Raw genomic sequence first — 19,345 nt, forward strand, 5'->3', positions numbered from 1 at the left:
CTCCTCCCTCGTTGCTAGATGACTCCATAGTTTGATCTTGGTGATACGTAGAAAATTTTGAATTATTGCTACGTTCCCCAACACTCCATCCCTCCTTTCGGCGTGCACCGGGAGAAGGGACAGCAGGCCTCCGGAACCCCGCCTCTCGTGATCCTGTACGGGAGAGGGACGATCAGGTTTTTGGGGAGCACACTCGCGCGACTGCTGGCAGCGACGACTTCGCGAACAACGACTTCTTCCCCGACCTCGGCAACCTCATCCTCGACGACATGGGCGACAACGTCAACGCCGGTGGTGCTGCTCCCGCTGCACCGTATGTGATTATATCCTTCCTGTTCGAGATCGTGGTAGAATTCATGTTTCTAGTATGTGCCCTAGATGTGATATGTTCATCTACTATGCTAGTTCGCATGATTAGTTTAATCTCTGCTATTGCTGTCATGATCTATTTCCTATTTATTCGGATTAAATCTCGTAGTAATTTGCTCATATTTCCAACAGGCCCTCCGGCATGAGTTCTTTGATCAGGCCGCCTGTCTTGTCCTCGAACCAGCGGTTGATCTCAACTCTCGCCTTGTCAGGCTTCATTAGAGATTGGACACACCAAAGAGTTGATAAGCGATGATCAAATCTAGCCAGTAGAAAATTTGCAATAACAGCAGAAGTAAATCATATTGCTCATATAGATAAATCACCTTTTCTTGGAAAGGCATGGCTTGAGCTGTGGCATTGTACTGGGAGGTGACCATGTCTGCAAAGGCAGGCCTAAGCTGGAGCGACGAATCCACCCAAACCCCTACGCCGCACCGGACGTCGGGCTCCGAGCCATTGCCCCGAGCGAGGAAAGCAGAGGCTGCATGGGAGGCGAGGGATGCGTGCGCCATGCCGCCGGAGGGGCCTAGGAAGGAGACGATCTGGTTGAGGGTGTCGCCCGTGGCACCAGCAGCGAGAAGGACGAGGACGTAGTGGAATGACAGCGGGGAGAAGGCCAGGTTGGTTTGGTTGCTGCCGAGGTGGAGGAGGAACCGCATGGAGAGGGCGGCCAGGTCCCTCACGGCGCCGGCCATGGCCTCCGTGGCCATGGAACGGCGGCGCTATGTGGTACGGTATTGCTGGAGGGGTTTTGGAAGACGAAGGCAGATGCGTACGTGGTGTGAAAATTGGTATGGCTGGTTTGTTTGCGTGCGTTTTGTAACCGGGGGTGAGGTGCTCCGGAGGTTTCCTATCCATTAAGGAAAGGGTTTAAAATCAACCGGCTGATCACGCCCGCGCATCAGCCGCTTCCCCTGCGAACCACGTGTCCAGGTGGGGCCCATAGCTGCTTCCTTTCACTTTTTCAAAGCGACTTCTTGAGGCGGATCCCATCTTCTGGAGTCATGACACGGACATTTGGATGCCCGTAATGGGAGTATCATAGGTAGTATCATATATGCCAACTAAGTAATTTTGATGAGGTGACATAGTATTAAATGAAGAAAAAGAGACTTAAGTATCATATTATGATACCGTATCATATTAAATGATGTGCTACTTGGTGTCATGCATGGCAATAAACGTAGTCTTCTATGATACCAATATATGATACTATGCATGCATGATACTAGTCTATGATACTCCCCATTACAACCAGCCTTACGCACAGTAGGACCGCTAGTTGATGCATGACTGAATCTCTAGGGTGGATATGAGATGATACGGTGATCCCGTATCATCTCAGGAGGCCTTCTTTGGTTTATAGAATAGAAATATCATAGGAATAAGAAAATCATAATAAATGATGTGACATGCATCTCACTTCCTATAAAGAAAAAGATGTCACTTGATTCGTAGGATAGAATTTTTTTCCATCGAGTCTAGGCTAATATTTTTTTTTAAATATGAAAGATTGATTCCTATCCTATATAGGAATAGGAATCCATTCCTACAAACCAAATAACTTCATATGAATTTTTTCTACAAAAATTCTATCCTCTAAAAATCCTATAAAATTTCTCCAAATCAAAGAAGGCCTAGATTTGGACTACAGGGACAGGATTGATCAACCTCCATAGGGCACCCTATGTTTTGCCGTAAATGAGCGACTACTGTATATCCCTTCATCCTGTGCGCCTCGAACAAAGTCATGCTCAATTTTGCCGTTGATTGATGTTCGCATCGATCGTGGGTCTCTTATAAATATTTTGCTCTTTTCTAAAAAAAATATGGTATGCCATTGGCAAAAAAAAAAAACCAAGCTGAACAGCTGCTCAATTTCGTCGACAGAGTAGTCAGCGTAGTCAAAGGCCTCTTCCTCTGGGCCCACCGATCTCACGGTCTGTCCTCTCCCCCCTCCACATCTCCGAGTCTCTTCCAACCATGGCCACCGCCGCCGCTTCGCCGCCGCCGACCGCCACCGAGGACAACGTCCGCCTCCTTCTCCCTGGATTTCTCTCCCCCGAGACCTGCAAGGTATATCACACGCTCCTCCCCCTAAACCCTCCTCCTCCGAGCCCCAAACTCCAGCTTGTTGCGATCCGAATCGACCGTCTCATACGGTGGCCACCGTGTCCAGGAGCTGGAGTTCGTGCACCGGAGCTGCGGGACGGCGGGGTACCGGCCTTCGGTGGTGTCTACATCGCTGCCGCATCTGGCTGCCACCGGCTGTGGCCACCTACTCCTCCCCTTCGTGCCCATCCGCGAGCGACTCCGCGACGCCGTCGAGTCCTTCTTCTCTTGCCACTTCGACCTCTTCGTCGAGTTCACCGGACTAGTCAGGTGCTGAACAGTCGCATCACCTCTTTCATGCCATTCTGTCTGGTCGATCCTACTAGTTTCACATTGGTATCAGCATGTTTCCTTGGGGCAAGTCAATTTTACATATATGCTTATAGTACCCTCATATACGCACCTTGCATTGTAGCTGCCCCCATGACTCCACTAACTTTATACGAATGCATAAATAAACCTTATAAAAAATGTTGTCACCTTATTAATGGTGCGCATAAACCTTGAAGGTAGTTTATGTAGGAGACCTGACATAACTTGACACTGTAATGCTCTCCTTATTCAAAACCTCTATATTTGGCGTGCAGTTGGTGCAAGGGGGCTTCTATTGGATGGCACAGTGACGACAACAAACCTTATCTTAGGCAAAGAGCCTTCACGGTGAGGACCAATCTGATTTGGAGAATTCAGTCAGTTTGCATGATTTCTCCTTGTATCTCGAGTTTTTAATTCCAAGTCAGTGCCATCACATAGCTCTTAGTGCTTAACTGTCATTTTGGTTGATTCAGTTCCCATTTGCCTACTTGTTGGCGAACTATAAGCAAGGAAGATGTTGTTAAGTATTGCTGTAAAACAAAAACATTCCATTATGTATCCTGCTTTGCATTAATAGACTGTTGCAAATACTTGCCAATTTCATGAACAATGTAAGAAATGACCGCCATGAAACTATGAGTTTGTTAAGAACCAACACACACTGAAAATATGCTTCGATCTGTGTATTATCATTGTGATTAGATATTGAAGCCATTCATAACATGGAGAGGTTTTCTTAGTTCTGCTGTGATGATCACTTATAAGTTTTTGCCCACACCGATCACTTACTTTTCTGCTTCTTTTAGATGTGATCTTTCTCATGCTGACTTTATTTCCCTCTTCTGGATTCAATTATAAAGGCTGTGTGCTACTTGAACAATCATGGAAAGGACTTTAAGGGTGGACTGTTGAAGTTTCAGGATGGTGAACCCTCCTCTGTTATTCCAGTTGCTGGTGTAAGCAGCACACACTACATGCATTTTTTTAGAATCATTGATGTGGATATTATCTTCCACCGGCTAAAATCTATTGGATGATTTCTTTCATTTTCTGTCAATTAATATTGTTTTCAGGATGCTGTCATCTACACTGCTGATAATCGTAATGTCCATTGTGTAGATGAGGTACGTTTCTGTTTTCTGTGTGGATCAGATTTTTTTTCCTGTAGTATATGCACGCCTATTCTCCTTCACTAATGTTGGTTATCATATTTTGTGCCATTATTTAGATACAATAAAAGTTCTCTATTATTTTTAATGTTTTCTATTTATGAAACAAAATGGGGAAAATGTGTTAAAGTCAGCTGTAGCAACGGTTGATTGCGAACTAATTGTTTCATGGTCAAATATTTTCTATTTTCCCTTGCATAGGCTTTGCAAAACTCAATTCATTGGCAGCCTTTGTTTTTTCCTCAAAATATTCTCAGTCTTTTGACGTTTTACACAAGAACTTTTCTTTTTATCAACAAACTATAGCAAATCTTTTACAGGTAACTGAGGGTGAAAGGCTGACACTTACTCTTTGGTTCACTAGAGATAGTTCTTTTGATGAGGATCCAAAGCTCCTTAGTTTTCTATCCCAGACATCACTGAGCTATGAGCCAGCTGATCAGAACTCTTACATTCCTTTGCCAGCCTCAGATAACATGTACTGGTTTTCCTATGATCAGTCTGGCTTTGACATACGATGTGCTAGAATACGCATTCTTGGGTTTAGTTTTCGTGCAAGCAGCGATAAAGACAGCAAGAGTACATGTGCTGCACCAGCTGATGACCCCATAGAGTTGCTTGGGAAGCCACTGCGAATTGGGAGGGCAGATGATGTCTTTGGGAAGATATTTGCCAACAGCTTGCACGCTCTTCAGGTAACCGCATTCTGCATACTTTCCTTTTTGAGTGGATTTGATTCTGCAGTCAGTTTAAGAGCAATAGGATCATATGCATATATTCTTTTGAAACAAGATATGCCAGCAGTGAGGAGCGAATAGTTTTTTATAAAGAAGCTTTGTCTCATTGCCGCTGATAAATGATAATTTGGCTTGTTATAACATACTCCCTCCGTCCCAAAATAAGCGACTCAACTTTGTAGTAACTTTGTACTAAAGCTAGTACAAAATTAAGTCACTTATTTTGGGACGGAGGGAGTACTTATTGGTGAATGCCCAACAGCCCCTTGCTGAAGTTACATGTCAAGAGTAGGTGAAACCAATCTTCTTGGCAATCCATGTTACAAGGGCACAAAAAAGTTTAATTCAAGGGTTAATTGGATATATGCCACTACAACTTTCACGAGTTGGAAAAATGACATTACAATTCTGCACATTGGAAAAATGCCATTAGAACTCTTCCATTCTCCTCTATATGCCATTATGTTAAATTTGAGACACAAATACCCTTGTCTTCCTCCTTTCACCTTCCCCTCATCTTCTCTTCTACCAAACTGACAAGTGTGCCATTAACTCGGGCAAGCATCTTTCCTTCCTGCTAGTCCTGCAGCACCATGGTCGACGGATTGAATTGGCCTCAACACGCACGTACATAGCAGACAACAAAGATGATTAATTCCTCCTGTACAAAGTTATCCACGCTATATAGCTGATTGATTTGTTGATTAATTCCTCATGTGCAAAGCTAGCCACGCTTGCTAGCTAATTGATTTGCCGCCAGCCAAAGACACATGCATGCGAAAGTTTGGTCCTGCCGGCGCGACATGACACCCTATCTAGTCTGTAAAAATTGTGCGTACATGACGACCGAGGCAGCATTCTCGTGGGAGATGGCTGCAGCGGTTGCATAACCCATCCCGTGCCGTCCACGAAGTCGCGCGGCCACCTACAGTATGCATGGTCGGTGCTGGAAGTTGTTTTTCGCACGGCCCCATGCTCGCCGGAGTTAATGGCAGGTCAGTTTGGTAGAAGAACATGAGGGGAGGGTGAAAGGAGTAATACAAGGGTATTTGTGTCTCAAATTTAACATAATGGCATATAGAGGAGGATGAAAGAATTGTAATGGCATTTTTCCAATGTGCGGAATTGTAATGGCATTTTGCCAACTCATGAAAGTTGCAGTGGCATAGATCCAATTAACCCATTTCAGAAAGTGGATGATAGTAAAGTACTGAAGTTCCAAGAAATAGTCTACTTCTACAGAGTTTTGGGACTAGTTGATTTTCTGTTGTAAATCAGTGAACCTAATGAAAATCTTCTTCTAAAGCTGAGTTTAGTCATGCAATTCTGGAATATTTATTTTTCCATCTCATGCATGTAGAAGACCGATCAGAAGCTTGAAAAGATCCAAATGCTTAAGAACATCGCTACCAAAAGACCCTTTTAAACTAAGTCAATAAGGCTGTTTTATCATAGTATATGTGCCAAAGAAACTTAACCCAAGGGATGCCAAAACTGCTGAAGAATATGTGAAGAAATTTTATCAAGTGCATCATATTATCCCTTTTAAGTTGTTGAATGTTTTTTCCTGGCCACTCATTTCCTGCAAGTTTATCCTGCCATTACTCCAACGTCACTGTGGATTGTAGAACTTGATTTTAAAGTATCAGTTTATTGCTCAGTGAATGTGCTTGTTGACACCGATCAATATCATGAACAATTTTTTTGATACAAACGATAGTTTTTTTACCTACATCTTTCAACTAGGTTACATCTGACATCTTTTCTGTTAATTGAGTTGCATTCATTTCAAATTTCTTAATTAGGTGGTGCAATTTTACTACTGGAAAGCACCTGAGCTGGCAGCAAGGAGAAACCAGACTACTGGTGGTTCAGAAACAGTTTGCTACCCTACTATACAAGTACAGCAATCAAGTGGAACGGAACTTCCATTACTGTGTAACCATGGACTTGCACAAACCATATTTGGATCATATAGCAGTGTGGATTCTGTTATTGAATGGGATGATGTTGTGTTAGCACTTGATATGTGGGAGAATTATTCAGAAGAATTGAGGAGAAAGTTGTCGATATTCTTGCCAAATTGGCTGTCCAACGGAACCATTTTTGTTGTAGATCCCTCCGAGCCCACCCAGGTATGTGGTGAAGGGAACTAAACACTGCCCTTATAAAAATTAAAATTATAGTAACATAACAATGGCGTTAGGTAGCATTACGTCTGATGTGGCCGTGGAGAGTTTTGGATTTAACTGTTGCTCATTGGGGTAATTTCTAAGATGGATTCGCTGGTATTAAAACATTATGGAAGACCGTTCCTTGATATATGTATTTCAGACAGCTTTCATGTGGCTTAGTATAGACCTATTCTGTTTTATAGAACGTTCTATCTGCTGTTAGCCTGTTACCTCTCAAGCTGGTTGCCATTTTCTTGGTTGTCGAGTTTTTGCCAGAGTTATTCTGGTACTTTAGTTTGCATGTCTGGAAGTGATATTTTGTTGGCAACATTTGCCGAGTTTTTGCCACAAAGTTATTCTGGTACTTGTAATTTGCATGCCTGAAGTAATATTTTCTTGGCAACTATTTGTGTCATGGAACACTTGAAAATGCAGTTAGGGGCCTCTGCAATCTGAGTACCCAAACTTAATGCATGACCTGTTAAGGGGATCTCTCTGATGGTCTGAAACATTGTGGTAGACCATCCATTGGTTAATTTAAACTTGTTTAATTGATTCTTGAAATTTTGAAATATCAGCTCATCAGATCCCCATGCATTCTCTCTTCCACAAACAAACAAGTGTCCTTTATTTGTGAAAGCTGAAGAAAATAGTCTTTGCACTCTTGTTGAATCCTGATACCAATATGCAAAGGTCACCACCAGATACTAGAGTTCATTTAATTTTTTGAGTGCATGGTACAATATTAGAGTTTATGCATATATTTCTCTAAATGCACATCGCATCAATAGATCCCTGCGACTAATGTATGCATCAGAACCAATGGACACCATACTGAGCATCTCTGCTCCTTTATTGTAGATAATTCACAGCCAGTTTAATATTTCTTCAGCGCTGAACCACGCACCATACTTAATACCAATCTATTACCTTTACCACTGTTACCACAGTGGCACATTCAATTTTTTTCACAAATAGCGCTACCAAACTAATTCTCCTGCCATGATCTGCATCTCCCTCATTCTGCAGTGACATAGATGGAGGGCTGGAAGTGGTTTGTTTTGTGCGAGGTAAACTCGTACAAGACTTTCCCAGAAACATCATAAAAGATGAAGTCAGCTTGGTCCTGGTTTAGCTGGAGGGACATGAACCCTTGCCCATCATAAAAGAACTGGATCTTATCATCATTTGGCTGGTAGACTCCCCTCCATGCTTTTGAACCGCCTCCGCTAGTGAAGTATTGGATTGGACTGGTACAACAGAAGCACATGCGTTAAGGCTAGACAACTTCAACAAGTGTGAATTTAACGCCTTACTGCTCTGTTCTGAAAAGAACAATGTTTATCAAACGCTGTTAACCTGTCTCTGCTGCTAATGTGTTCCAGGCAGTGGTCGTGCCCATTGATGTAGAAGTCGATGCCGTTAACCTGGAAGGGCATGAAAGTGTCATAAAACGATTCTTTTTCTGGGCTTTTTAAAACTAATAATGAGGCTACTTATGAATTACCTTGAGGACTGGAAGAAGCAATTGCAGGAGCTCCTCGGTGTCCCCATGGTCACTGACACTCCTCATGGTATGATGCCCAATAGCAATCTTCCACTTTGCAGTTGATTTCTTCATTGCCTCATCCAAATCCTAGATTGTAAAATTTACGGAAAAGGGATGTGAATTTATTTTGCTTTGTAACTAACATGGATGAGAATCTTTATTCGACGTGTGCACCTTCAGCAGATTAGCTATGTAGTCCTTTCGAGGCGCCACTCCTCTCCAGTCGTAGTGACTGTCTTTGGGGTGAGTCCAGTACTTGAGTTGGAATGGAGTGGTGTCGATGAAGAAGAACTCCACGATCTCTGAGAGAACAGGGATGGATGATAGTCAAGTCTTATGCTGTTCTTACAAGTATAACATCTTTTTGAAAAAAATAAATCAGAAATGTACAAATATAATCTTTTTCTTTGCTCAAACAAAATATGACGATGTACCTGCATTGACAAGAAATGATCTCATGCAAACGAATCTCTCATCGAGCTTGCGCATGACCGGGTCAAGCTGTGCGAGCGCATCGCCCCGGTAGTCATGGTTTCCGAGAACTGAAAGGAACAAAAACGTCCAGGCCTTAGCAGCAGCACGTTAGAAAGCACTGAAAAGCTTCCCATTTCTCTGAAAAAAGAGGGAGATGATAAAATCACTGAAGCTTACCGAGGTACCACGGCTTCTGCAAGCTCTGGGCGGTGTAGATATTGGTGAAGGATTCTTCAAACTGCTGGTCATGGACGCCGGTGAGGCCATTCTCGTAAAAGTTGTCGCCGGTGGAGACCACGAAGTCGATGTCCAGCCTCTCCCCGACCTTCCCCATCTGCGCCAACAACGAAGAATCCCCATGAGTCAGCATAGCAGCAGCTCTGCCCGCGAAACTCGGAGACGCACGCACGCACGAAGGAGGCAGAAGATCAAGACGACCCCTTCCAATCCAATAAACAATAACCGAAATGCCAAGTGGACCAACCACCAGCCGGTTTTCATTCCCCAGTCCTCCACTCCTCCCCCATCCACCCAATCGCAACGACCCTGCCGCGGCGCGCGGTTACGAGCTCAAGCCGTAGTACGATCCTACTGGCGAACCAAGAGGAAGAGGAGATCGGGCCTAGGAAGGATCATCGCGCACCTGCTCCGCGACCCTGGATTGGTTGTAGGTGCCGTTGCGGCCCCAGTCCCCGACGACGAGCAGGCTGAGCGACCCGTCGTTCTTGGCCGGGTGCTCCACCAGCGGGAGCTCCGCGGCGGCCGGCGCGCACCGGAGCGCCGCCACGGCCAGGACGGCGAGCACCGCGGCCATGGAACCCCTCGCCATGGCTGCTGGCCGGAGGCAGACGGGGACGGCGGCAGTGCGGTTGGTTAACAAAGGTGTAGCGAGAAAGCGATGGCCAGTGCGCGCGCGGATATATAGCGGCCACGCCCACACGCGCGCACGATCGAGGCGAGGAGGGACACCACGGCAAGTTACCACTGCTCACTGGGAATCTGGGATGGTTAAGAAAGCGACGGGCAGCGTGTGCACGACGCCGATTGGGTGCCTTGCAAGCGTAATAATCGCAGCGAAAAGAGGAGGCGGGCGAGGAGAGCAGGGAAGGAAGGATGCGAGATCGTGGAGATTGCATTGCATGTCACTGTCTGGCTCTGCCTGCCCAATTGGCGCGTAGCCAGCCTTTCTTTTCCGGTTGGGCCCTTGGGCCTTCTGCTTTCTTCTGTGCTACCTGCTACTCTACTTGTGGCGCTTGAGACGGCCACGATCATCTTGTTTTTTTTGGGGGTTGCTGTTGATCTACAGCGACGGGATAACGCATCCATGTCACCCTTCCATGTGGCACGCATTGTGTTATTGGGGAGATTCGCGCGGCTAGTTGCACGGGTGGTGACGACTGATCCGATTCGATCGCTCATGACTTGGATGCGTTTTCCCGTCACGTAAACCACGATGAGCTTATAGTAGTAGTATAGTATAGGGTTCACGTAAACCATGTTACGTACGGGCCATTCCGTTTCGTGGATCTCCGCTCTCCGGTGCAATTTTACGGACTCATTTCTTACTGACGCCAAGCTTGGTCCACCATGTGCGGGCATTATTGTAGGGCTGGTACCACATGTCCATGTAATCATGCTGCCCTGTTGGGCGCGTGATGAGGCTGAGGCTCGCTAGTACATCCATCGCGGCGTTTTCTTGGATAGGCCAGAGCTCGCAGCTCGGTCAGGTAAGAACTGGCCAGGGAAGTGAACTGAACTGTCTCACTCACCCTCAGCGTCCACGTATACGTTTCTTCTACGAGTTAAAAGTTGAAGTTGCCGTGTGGTGTATGATACCACTCCACAGCCGGCAAACGCGATTGACAAGCGTGCACACACACGGTAGCAAAACTACCCCCGTTGGGCTGCATGCCGTCAGCCGCATGCAGTTTTCGGACATTTCCTGTTTTTACGTATTGTTCCGTCGAGCTTTTTGTTGCGTGCGGGAAAAGAAAGTGAGTGCACGCTTCTAGCAGCGGTGCTAGATCAGTACTACGTGACACAGAAGGATAACACTTCGCAAAAAAAGAACAAAAAGGGGGGTAACATTTCGGGCACCAAATATTTCGCATGTATGTAATGATGTAATCGTTCCATGAATAGCCGTTTTCTTCCTGACTACTCTGCGTCAAACGTACGTACGTTGCCCTGCGCAGAGCCGAGCCCGGTGTGCGAATATTCGAGGTACATGTTTCGAGGGGGTCGACATGTACGTTGGATATTCCATTGTACCGTGACAAGCTAGTATGTAGAGCTTGTCATACGGGTTCCATCTTTGCTCAGGCTCGCAACGACTACGCTCTCTCGAGCGCATGCGGGCGGAAGCATTTTTCCTTTCGAAACGGAATATGCGGGTTCAACTTGCTCCGCTGAAATGTCATGGCATCGTGTGTGCGTGACAGATGGAGCAGGCGGTAGCGGGAGGGAGAGGATTTGTGGTACGCAGTTGCGGGGAACGAAGTTTGTGGCCGCCTGATTGCCTTGTGATTTATAAACTGGTTTGGTCTTTGCATGTGCTTTATTTGCCTAATTATCTTAGACGAGGACCACTTAGACAGCTTTTGGGAACACAAATGTGCAAATTTTAATAGTTGAAACTTGCCCATTCCACATCCCATGCTATTTCCTTTGGCATTCAAATTTAAATATATTATATCTTTTAAACCGAAAGTCTAATTTATATTTCATTTGCATATTCGTGTTCATATGATGAGGGCTTTCAAATAATATCCACTTTAAATACTTTCTCCGTTCCACAATGAGTAAATAGCATACAACTACTACTTTACATGCTAGGGTTCTAAAAAACTATCGGTTTTTAATTTTTCTCAGATAACTACCAAGTAGGTGGTTGGCTGTTTCAAAAAAACCCAAATCGTCGAGTCTTTATCAGTTGATCATGATTATGATAGGTTGGGCCCGCACCTAAACAAACCGTTAGTTTGACCTTAGTTTGCCCGTTAACTTACATGTGGGGCCCACATGTAAGTTTCCTCTTCCTCTTTTATTTCTTCTTCCTCTTTATCTCTTCTCTTCCTTCCTCTGTGGCATATGTGCCGGACCTCCCCCCTCCCGAGCCGGCGACATCCTTCCCCTCCCAAGCCGGCGACCCTCCGCATGAGAGGCACGTGTTGGGGAACGTAGCATGCAATTTCAAAAAAATTCCTACGTTCACGCAAGATCTATCTAGGAGATGAATAGCAACGAGAGGGGGAGAGTGTGTCCATGTACCCCTGTAGACCGAAACCGGAAGCGTTTGACAACGCGGTTGATGTAGTCGAACTTCTTCTCGTTCCGACCGATCACGCACCGAACGTACGACACCTCTGAGTTTTGCACATGTTCAGTTCGATGACGTCTCTTGAACTCTTGATCCAGCAAAGTGTCGAAGGAGAGTTTCGTTAGCACGACGGCGTGGTGACGGTGATGGTGAAGTGATCCACGCAGGGCTTCGCCCAAGCACTACGTGAATATGACCGGAGGCGTAAACTGTGGAGGGGGGCGCCGCACACGGCTAACAATGTTTGTTGTGTGTTCTACCGGTGCTCCTCTCATATATATAGGTTGGAGGGGAGGAGAGGCAGCCAAGGGGGTGCCCCAAGTAGGAGGAATCCTACTTGGGCACCTCCCAATTCGGCCTCCCCCTTTCCTATTCCTATTTGGAGTAGGAAGGGAAGAGGGGGAAGGGGGAATCCTATTCTCTTTTCCTTTCCTCCTTCCCATTTCCTTCTCCAATTTGGCCAGCTCATATGGGGGGGGGGGCACCAGCCCTTTGTGGCTGGTGTGTTTCCCGTCTTGGCCCATAAGGCCCATATAGTTTGCCGTGGGTAGCCCGGAACCCCTTTCGGTGACGCCATATGTACCCGGTACCCCCGAAACACTTTCGGTGTCCAAATACTATCGTCCTATATATGAATCTTTACCTCTCGACCATTTCAAGACTCCTCGTTATTTCCGTGATCTCATCTGGTACTCCGAACAACATTCGGTCACCAAATCATAGAACTCATATAATACAACATCATCATCGAACGTTAAGCGTGTGGACCCTACGGGTTCGAGAACTATGTAGACATGACCGAGACACCTCTCCGGTCAATAACCAATAGCGGAACCTGGATGCTCATATTGGTTCCCACATATTCTACGAAGATCTTTATCGGTCGTACCGTAATGACAACATACGTTATTGCCTTTGTCATCGGTATATGTTACTTGCTCGAGATTCGATCGTCGGTATCTTCATACCTAGTTCAATCTCGTTACCGACAAGTCTCTTTACTCATTTCGTAATGCATCATCCCGCAACTAACTCACTAGTCACATTGCTTGCAAGGCTTATCATGATGTGCATTACCGAGAGGGCCCAGAGATACCTCTCCAATACTCGGAGTGACAAATCCTAATCTCGATCTATGCCAACCCAACAAACACTTTTGGAGATACCTGTAGAGCATTTTTATGATCACCCAGTTACATTGTGATGTTTGATAGCACACAAGGTATTCCTCCGGTATCCGTGACTTGCATAATCTCATAGTCGAAGGAATATGTATTTGACATGAATAAATCAATAGCAATAAAACTTAACAATCATTATGCTAAGCTAACGGATGGGTCTTGTCCATCACATCATTCTCCTAATGATGTGATCACGTTCATCAAATGACAACACATGTCTATGGTTAGGAAACTTAACCATCTTTGATTAACGAGCTAGTCTAGTAGAGGCTTACTAGGGACACTGAGTTTTGTCTATGTATTCACACATGTATCAAGTTTCCGGTTAATACAATTCTAGCATGAATAATAAACATTTATCACGATATAAGGAAATATAAAATAACAACTTTATTATTGCCTCTAGGGCATATTTCCTTCAGTCTCCCACTTGCACTAGAGTCAATAATCTAGTTCACATCGCCATGTGATTTAACACCAATAGTTCACATCTTTATGTGATTAATATCCATAGTTCACATCGCCATGTGAACAACACCGAAAGGGTTTACTAGAGTCAATAATCTAGTTCACATCGCTATGTGATTAACACCCAAAGAGTACTAAGGTGTGATCATGTTTTGCCTGTGACAGAAGTTTAGTCAACGGATCTGCCACATTCAGCTTCGTATGTATTTTGCAAATTTTCTATGTCTACAATGCTCTGCACGGAGCTATGATACGTCTCCGTCGTATTTACTTTTCCAAACACTTTTGCCCTTATTTTGGACTCTAACTTGTATGATTTGAATGGAACTAACATGGACTGACGCTATTTTCAGCAGAATTACCTTGGTGTTGTTTTATGTGCAGAAAGCAAATATTCTTGGAAAGTCCTGAAACTCCACGGAATACCTTAGAAAAAACAATAAAAAATCCTTGCCAAAGATGAAGACCAGGGGGCCCACACCCTGTCCACGAGGGTGGGGGGCGCGCCCCCTGTTGGGGATCGTAGCAGAATTTAAAGTTTTCTACGCATCACCAAGATCAATCTATGGAGTATTCTAGCAACGAGGGGAATAGGAGTGCATCTACATACCCTTGTAGATCGCGAGCGGAAGCGTTCAAGTGAACCGGGTTGATGGAGTCGTACTCGTCGTGATCCAAATCACCGATGACCAAGTGCCGAACGGACAGCACCTCCGCGTTCAACACACGTACGGTTGGGAAGACGTCTCCTCCTTCTTGATCCAGCAAGGGGGAAGGAGAGGTTGATGAAGATCCAGCAGCACGATGGCGTGGTGGTGGATGCAGTAGGATCCCGGCAGGGCTTCGCCAAGCACAAGCGGGGAGGAGAAGTGTTACGGAGGGAGAGGGAGGCGCCAAGAGCAGGGGGTGCGGCTGCCCTCCCCCTCTTTATATAGGGGCCTTGGGAGGGGGGGGCGCCGGCCCTAGGAGATGGATCTCCAAGGGGGCGGCGGCCAAGGGGTGGCTTCCCCCCAAGCCAAGTGGGGGGCGCCCCCACCCCTAGGGTTTCCCAACCCTAGGCGCAGGGGAGGCCCAAGGGGGGGCGCACCAGCCCACTAGAGGCTGGTTCCCCTCCCAATTCAGCCCATGGGGCCCTCCAGGATAGGTGGCCCTGAAGGAAATATGCCCTAGAGGCAATAATAAAGTTATTATTTATTTCCTTATATCATGATAAAAGTTTATTATTCATGCTAGAATTGTATTAACCGGAAACATAATACATGTGTGAATACATAGACAAACAGAGTGTCACTAGTATGCCTCTACTTGACTAGCTCGTTAATCAAAGATGGTTATGTTTCCTAACCATGGACAAAGAGTTGTTATTTGATTAACGGGATCACATCATTAGTTGAATGATCTGATTGACATGACCCATTCCATTAGCTTAGCACCCGATCGTTTAGTATGTTGTTATTGCTTTCTTCATGACTTATACATGTTCCTATGACTATGAGATTATGCAACTCCCGTTTGCCAGAGGAACACTTTGTGTGCTACCAAACATCACAACGTAACTGGGTGATTATAAAGGAGCTCTACAGGTGTCTCCAAAGGTACATGTTGGGTTGGCGTATTTCGAGATTAGGATTTGTCACTCCGATTGTTGGAGAGGTATCTCTGGGCCCTCTCGGTAATGCACATCACTTAAGCCTTGCAAGCATTGCAACTAATGAGTTAGTTGCGGGATGATGTATTACAGAACGAGTAAAGAGACTTGCCGGTAACGATATTGAACTAGGTATAGGATACCGACGATCGAATCTCGGGCAAGTAACATACCGATGACAAAGGGAACAACGTATGTTGTTATGCGGTCTGACCGATAAAAGATCTTCGTAGAATATGTAGGAACCAATATGGGCATCCAGGTCCCGCTATTGGTTATTGACCGGAGACGTGTCTCGGTCATGTCTACATTGTTCTCGAACCCGTAGGGTCCGCACGCTTAAGGATTCGATGACAGTTATATTATGAGTTTATGCGTTTTGATGTACCGAAGGTTGTTCGGAGTCCCGGATGTGATCACGGACATGACGAGGAGTCTCGAAATGGTCGAGACATAAAGATTGATATATTGGAAGCCTATGTTTGGATATCGGAAGTGTTCCGGGTGAAATCGGGATTTTACCGGATTACCGGGAGGTTACCGGAACCCCCCGGGAGGTATATGGGCCTTAGTGGGTCTTAGTGGAAGAGAGGAGAGGTGGCCAGAGATGGGCCGCGCGCCCCTCCCCCCTTGGTCCGAATAGGACAAGGAGAGGGGGCCGGCCCCCCTTCCTCCTCTCTCTCCTCTTCCCCCCCCCCTCCGCGAATCCTATTCCAACTAGGAAAGGGGGGGAGTCCTACTCCGAGAGGGAGTAGGACTCCTCCTGGCGCGCCTCCTCTTGGCCGCCCCCCCCTTTGAACCTTTATATACGGAGGCAAGGGGCACCCCTAAGGACACAAGTTGATCCACGTGATCATATTCTTAGCCGTGTGCGGTGCCCCCTTCCACCACAGTCCTCGATAATATTGTAGCGGTGCTTAGGCGAAGCCCTGCGACAGTAGTACATCAAGATCGTCACCACGCCGTCGTGCTGACGGAACTCTTCCCCGACACTTTGCTGGATCGGAGTCCGGGGATCGTCATCGAGCTGAACGTGTGCTAGAAATCGGAGGTGCCGTAGTTTCGGTGCTTGATCGGTCGGGCCGTGAAGACGTACAACTACATCAACCAAGTTAACGCTTCCGTTGTCGATCTACAAGGGTACGTAGATCACACTCTCCCCTCTCGTTGCTATGCATCACCATGATCTTGCGTGTGCGTAGGAATTTTTTGAAATTACTACGTTCCCCAATAGTGGCTTCCGAGCCTAGGTTTTATATGTTGATGTTATATGCACGAGTAGAACACAAGTGAGTTGTGGGCGATATAAGTCATACTGCTTACCAGCATGTCATACTTTGGTTCGGCGGTATTGTTGGACGAAGTGGCCCGGACCGACATTACGCGTACGCTTACGTGAGACCGGTTCTCCCGACGTGCTTTGCACATAGGTGGCTTGCGGGTGACAGTTTCTCCAACTTTAGTTGAACCGAGTGTGGCTACGCCCGGTCCTTGTGAAGGTTAAAACATCACCAACTTGACAAACTATCGTTGTGGTATTGATGCGTAGGTAAGATTGGTTCTTGCTTAAAGCCCGTAGCAGCCACGTAAAACATGCAACAACAAAGTAGAGGACGTCTAACTTGTTTTTGCAGGGCATGTTGTGATGTGATATGGTCAAGACATGATGCTAAATTTTATTGTATGAGATGATCATGTTTTGTAACCGAGTTATCGGCAACTGGCAGGAGCCATATGGTTGTCGCTTTATTGTATGCAATGCAATCGCGCTGTAATGCTTTACTTTATCACTAAGCGGTAGCGATAGTCATGGAAGCATAAGATTGGCGAGACGACAACGATGCTACGATGGAGATCAAGGTGTCGCGCCGGTGACGATGGTGATCATGACGGTGCTTCGGAGATGGAGATCACAAGCACAAGATGATGATGGCCATATCATATCACTTATATTGATTGCATGTGATGTTTATCTTTTATGCATCTTATCTTGCTTTGATTGACGGTAGCATTATAAGATGATCTCTCACTAAATTATCAAGAAGTGTTCTCCCTGAGTATGCACCGTTGCGAAAGTTCTTCGTGCTGAGACACCACGTGATGATCGGGTGTGATAGGCTCTACGTTCAAATACAACGGGTGCAAAACAGTTGCACACGCGGAATACTCAGGTTATACTTGACAAGCCAAGCATATACATAGATGGCCTCGGAACACGGAGACCGAAAGGTCGAGCGTGAATCATATAGTAGATATGATCAACATAGTGATGTTCACCAATGAAACTACTCCATCTCACGTGATGATCGGACATGGTTTAGTTGATTTGGATCACGTAATCACTTAGAGGATTAGAGGGATATCTATCTAAGTGGGAGTTCTTAAGTAATATGATTAATTGAACTTAAATTTATCATGAACTTAGTCCTGGTAGTATTTTGCAAATTATGTTGTAGATCAATAGCTCGCATTGTTGCTTCCCTGTGTTTATTTTGATATGTTCCTAGAGAAAATTGTGTTGAAAGATGTTAGTAGCAGTGACGCGGATTGGATCCATGATCTGAGGTTTATCCTCATTGCTGCACAGAAGAATTATGTCCTTGATGCACCGCTAGGTGACGGACCTATTGCAGGAGCAGATGCAGACGTTATGAACGTTTGGCTAGCTCAATATGATGACTACTTGATAGTTTAGTGCACCATGCTTAATGGCTTAGAATCGGGACTTCAAAGACGTTTTTGAACGTCATGGAACATATGAGATGTTCCAGGAGTTGAAGTTAATATTTCAAGCAAATACCCAAGTTGAGAGATATGAAGTCTCCAACAAGTTCTATAGCTAAAAGATGGAGGAGAATCGCTCAACTAGTGAGCATGTGCCCAGATTGTCTGAGTACTACAATCGCTTGAATCAAGTGGGAGTTAATCTTCCAGATAAGATAGTGATTGACAGAATTCTCTAGTCACCATCACCAAGTTAGTAGAACTTCGTGATGAACTATGATATGCAAGGGATAACGGAAACGATTCCCAAGCTCTTCGTAATGCGGAAATTGATAAAGGTAGAAATCGAAAAAAACATCAAGTGTTGATGGTAGACAAGAACACTAGTTTCAAGAAAAGGGCAGAGGGAAGAAGGGGAACTTCAAGAAGAACAGCAAGCAAGTTGCTGCTCAAGTGAAGAAGCCCAAGTCTGATCCTAAGCCTGAGACTAAGTGCTTCTACTGCAAAGGGACTGGTCACTGGAAGCGGAACTACCCCAAGTGATTGGCAGATAAGAAGGATGGCAAAGTGAACATGAGTATATTTGATATACATGTTATTGATGTGTACTTTACTAGTGTTTATAGAAACCCCTCAGTATTTGATACTAGTTCAGTTGCTAAGATTAGTAACTCAAAACGGGAGTTGCAGAATAAAGACTAGTTGAGGGTGAAGTGACAATGTGTGTTGGAAGTGGTTCCAAGATTGATATGATCATCATCGCACACTCCCTATACTTTCGGGATTAGTGTTGAACCTGAATAAGTGTTATTTGGTGTTTGCGTTGAGCATGAATATGATTTGATCATGTTTATTGTAATACGGTTATTCATTTAAGTAAGAGAATAAATTGTTGTTCTGTTTACATGAATAAAACCTTATATGGTTACACACCCAATGAAAATAGTTCGTTGGATCTCGATCGTAGTGATACACATAATCATAATATTGAAACCAAAAGATGCAAAGTTAATAATGATAGTGCAACTTATTTGTGGCACTGCCATTTAGGTCATATTGGTGTAAAGCGCATGAAGAAACTCCATGCTGATGGGATTTTGGAA

The 19,345-nt window shown here is 45.3% G+C and overlaps 2 protein-coding genes across 2 annotated transcripts; one reads left to right on the forward strand and one right to left on the reverse strand.

Annotated features, from left to right (window-relative positions):
- Positions 1-2,277: 2,277 nt before the first annotated feature.
- On the forward strand, positions 2,278-7,084 carry LOC125552366. Its single transcript, XM_048715882.1, has 7 exons — positions 2,278-2,448; positions 2,552-2,754; positions 3,072-3,144; positions 3,660-3,755; positions 3,873-3,923; positions 4,289-4,663; positions 6,511-7,084. The coding sequence occupies exons 1-7, from the start codon at positions 2,356-2,358 to the stop codon at positions 6,859-6,861; spliced, it is 1,242 nt and encodes a 413-aa protein (XP_048571839.1). The 5' UTR covers positions 2,278-2,355; the 3' UTR covers positions 6,862-7,084.
- A 620-nt stretch (positions 7,085-7,704) lies between these two features.
- LOC125552367 (purple acid phosphatase 3-like) lies at positions 7,705-9,883 on the reverse strand. The gene is made up of 7 exons (XM_048715883.1): positions 9,546-9,883; positions 9,080-9,236; positions 8,863-8,970; positions 8,603-8,730; positions 8,387-8,515; positions 8,239-8,306; positions 7,705-8,129 (listed from the first exon to the last, which is right to left on the reverse strand). Exons 1-7 carry the CDS (start codon positions 9,729-9,731, stop codon positions 7,898-7,900), a joined length of 1,008 nt encoding a protein of 335 aa, XP_048571840.1. The 5' UTR covers positions 9,732-9,883; the 3' UTR covers positions 7,705-7,897.
- Positions 9,884-19,345: the final 9,462 nt, after the last annotated feature.

Source organism: Triticum urartu, chromosome 4 (assembly GCF_003073215.2).
Source record: "Triticum urartu cultivar G1812 chromosome 4, Tu2.1, whole genome shotgun sequence".
Lineage (NCBI taxonomy): Eukaryota > Viridiplantae > Streptophyta > Magnoliopsida > Poales > Poaceae > Triticum > Triticum urartu.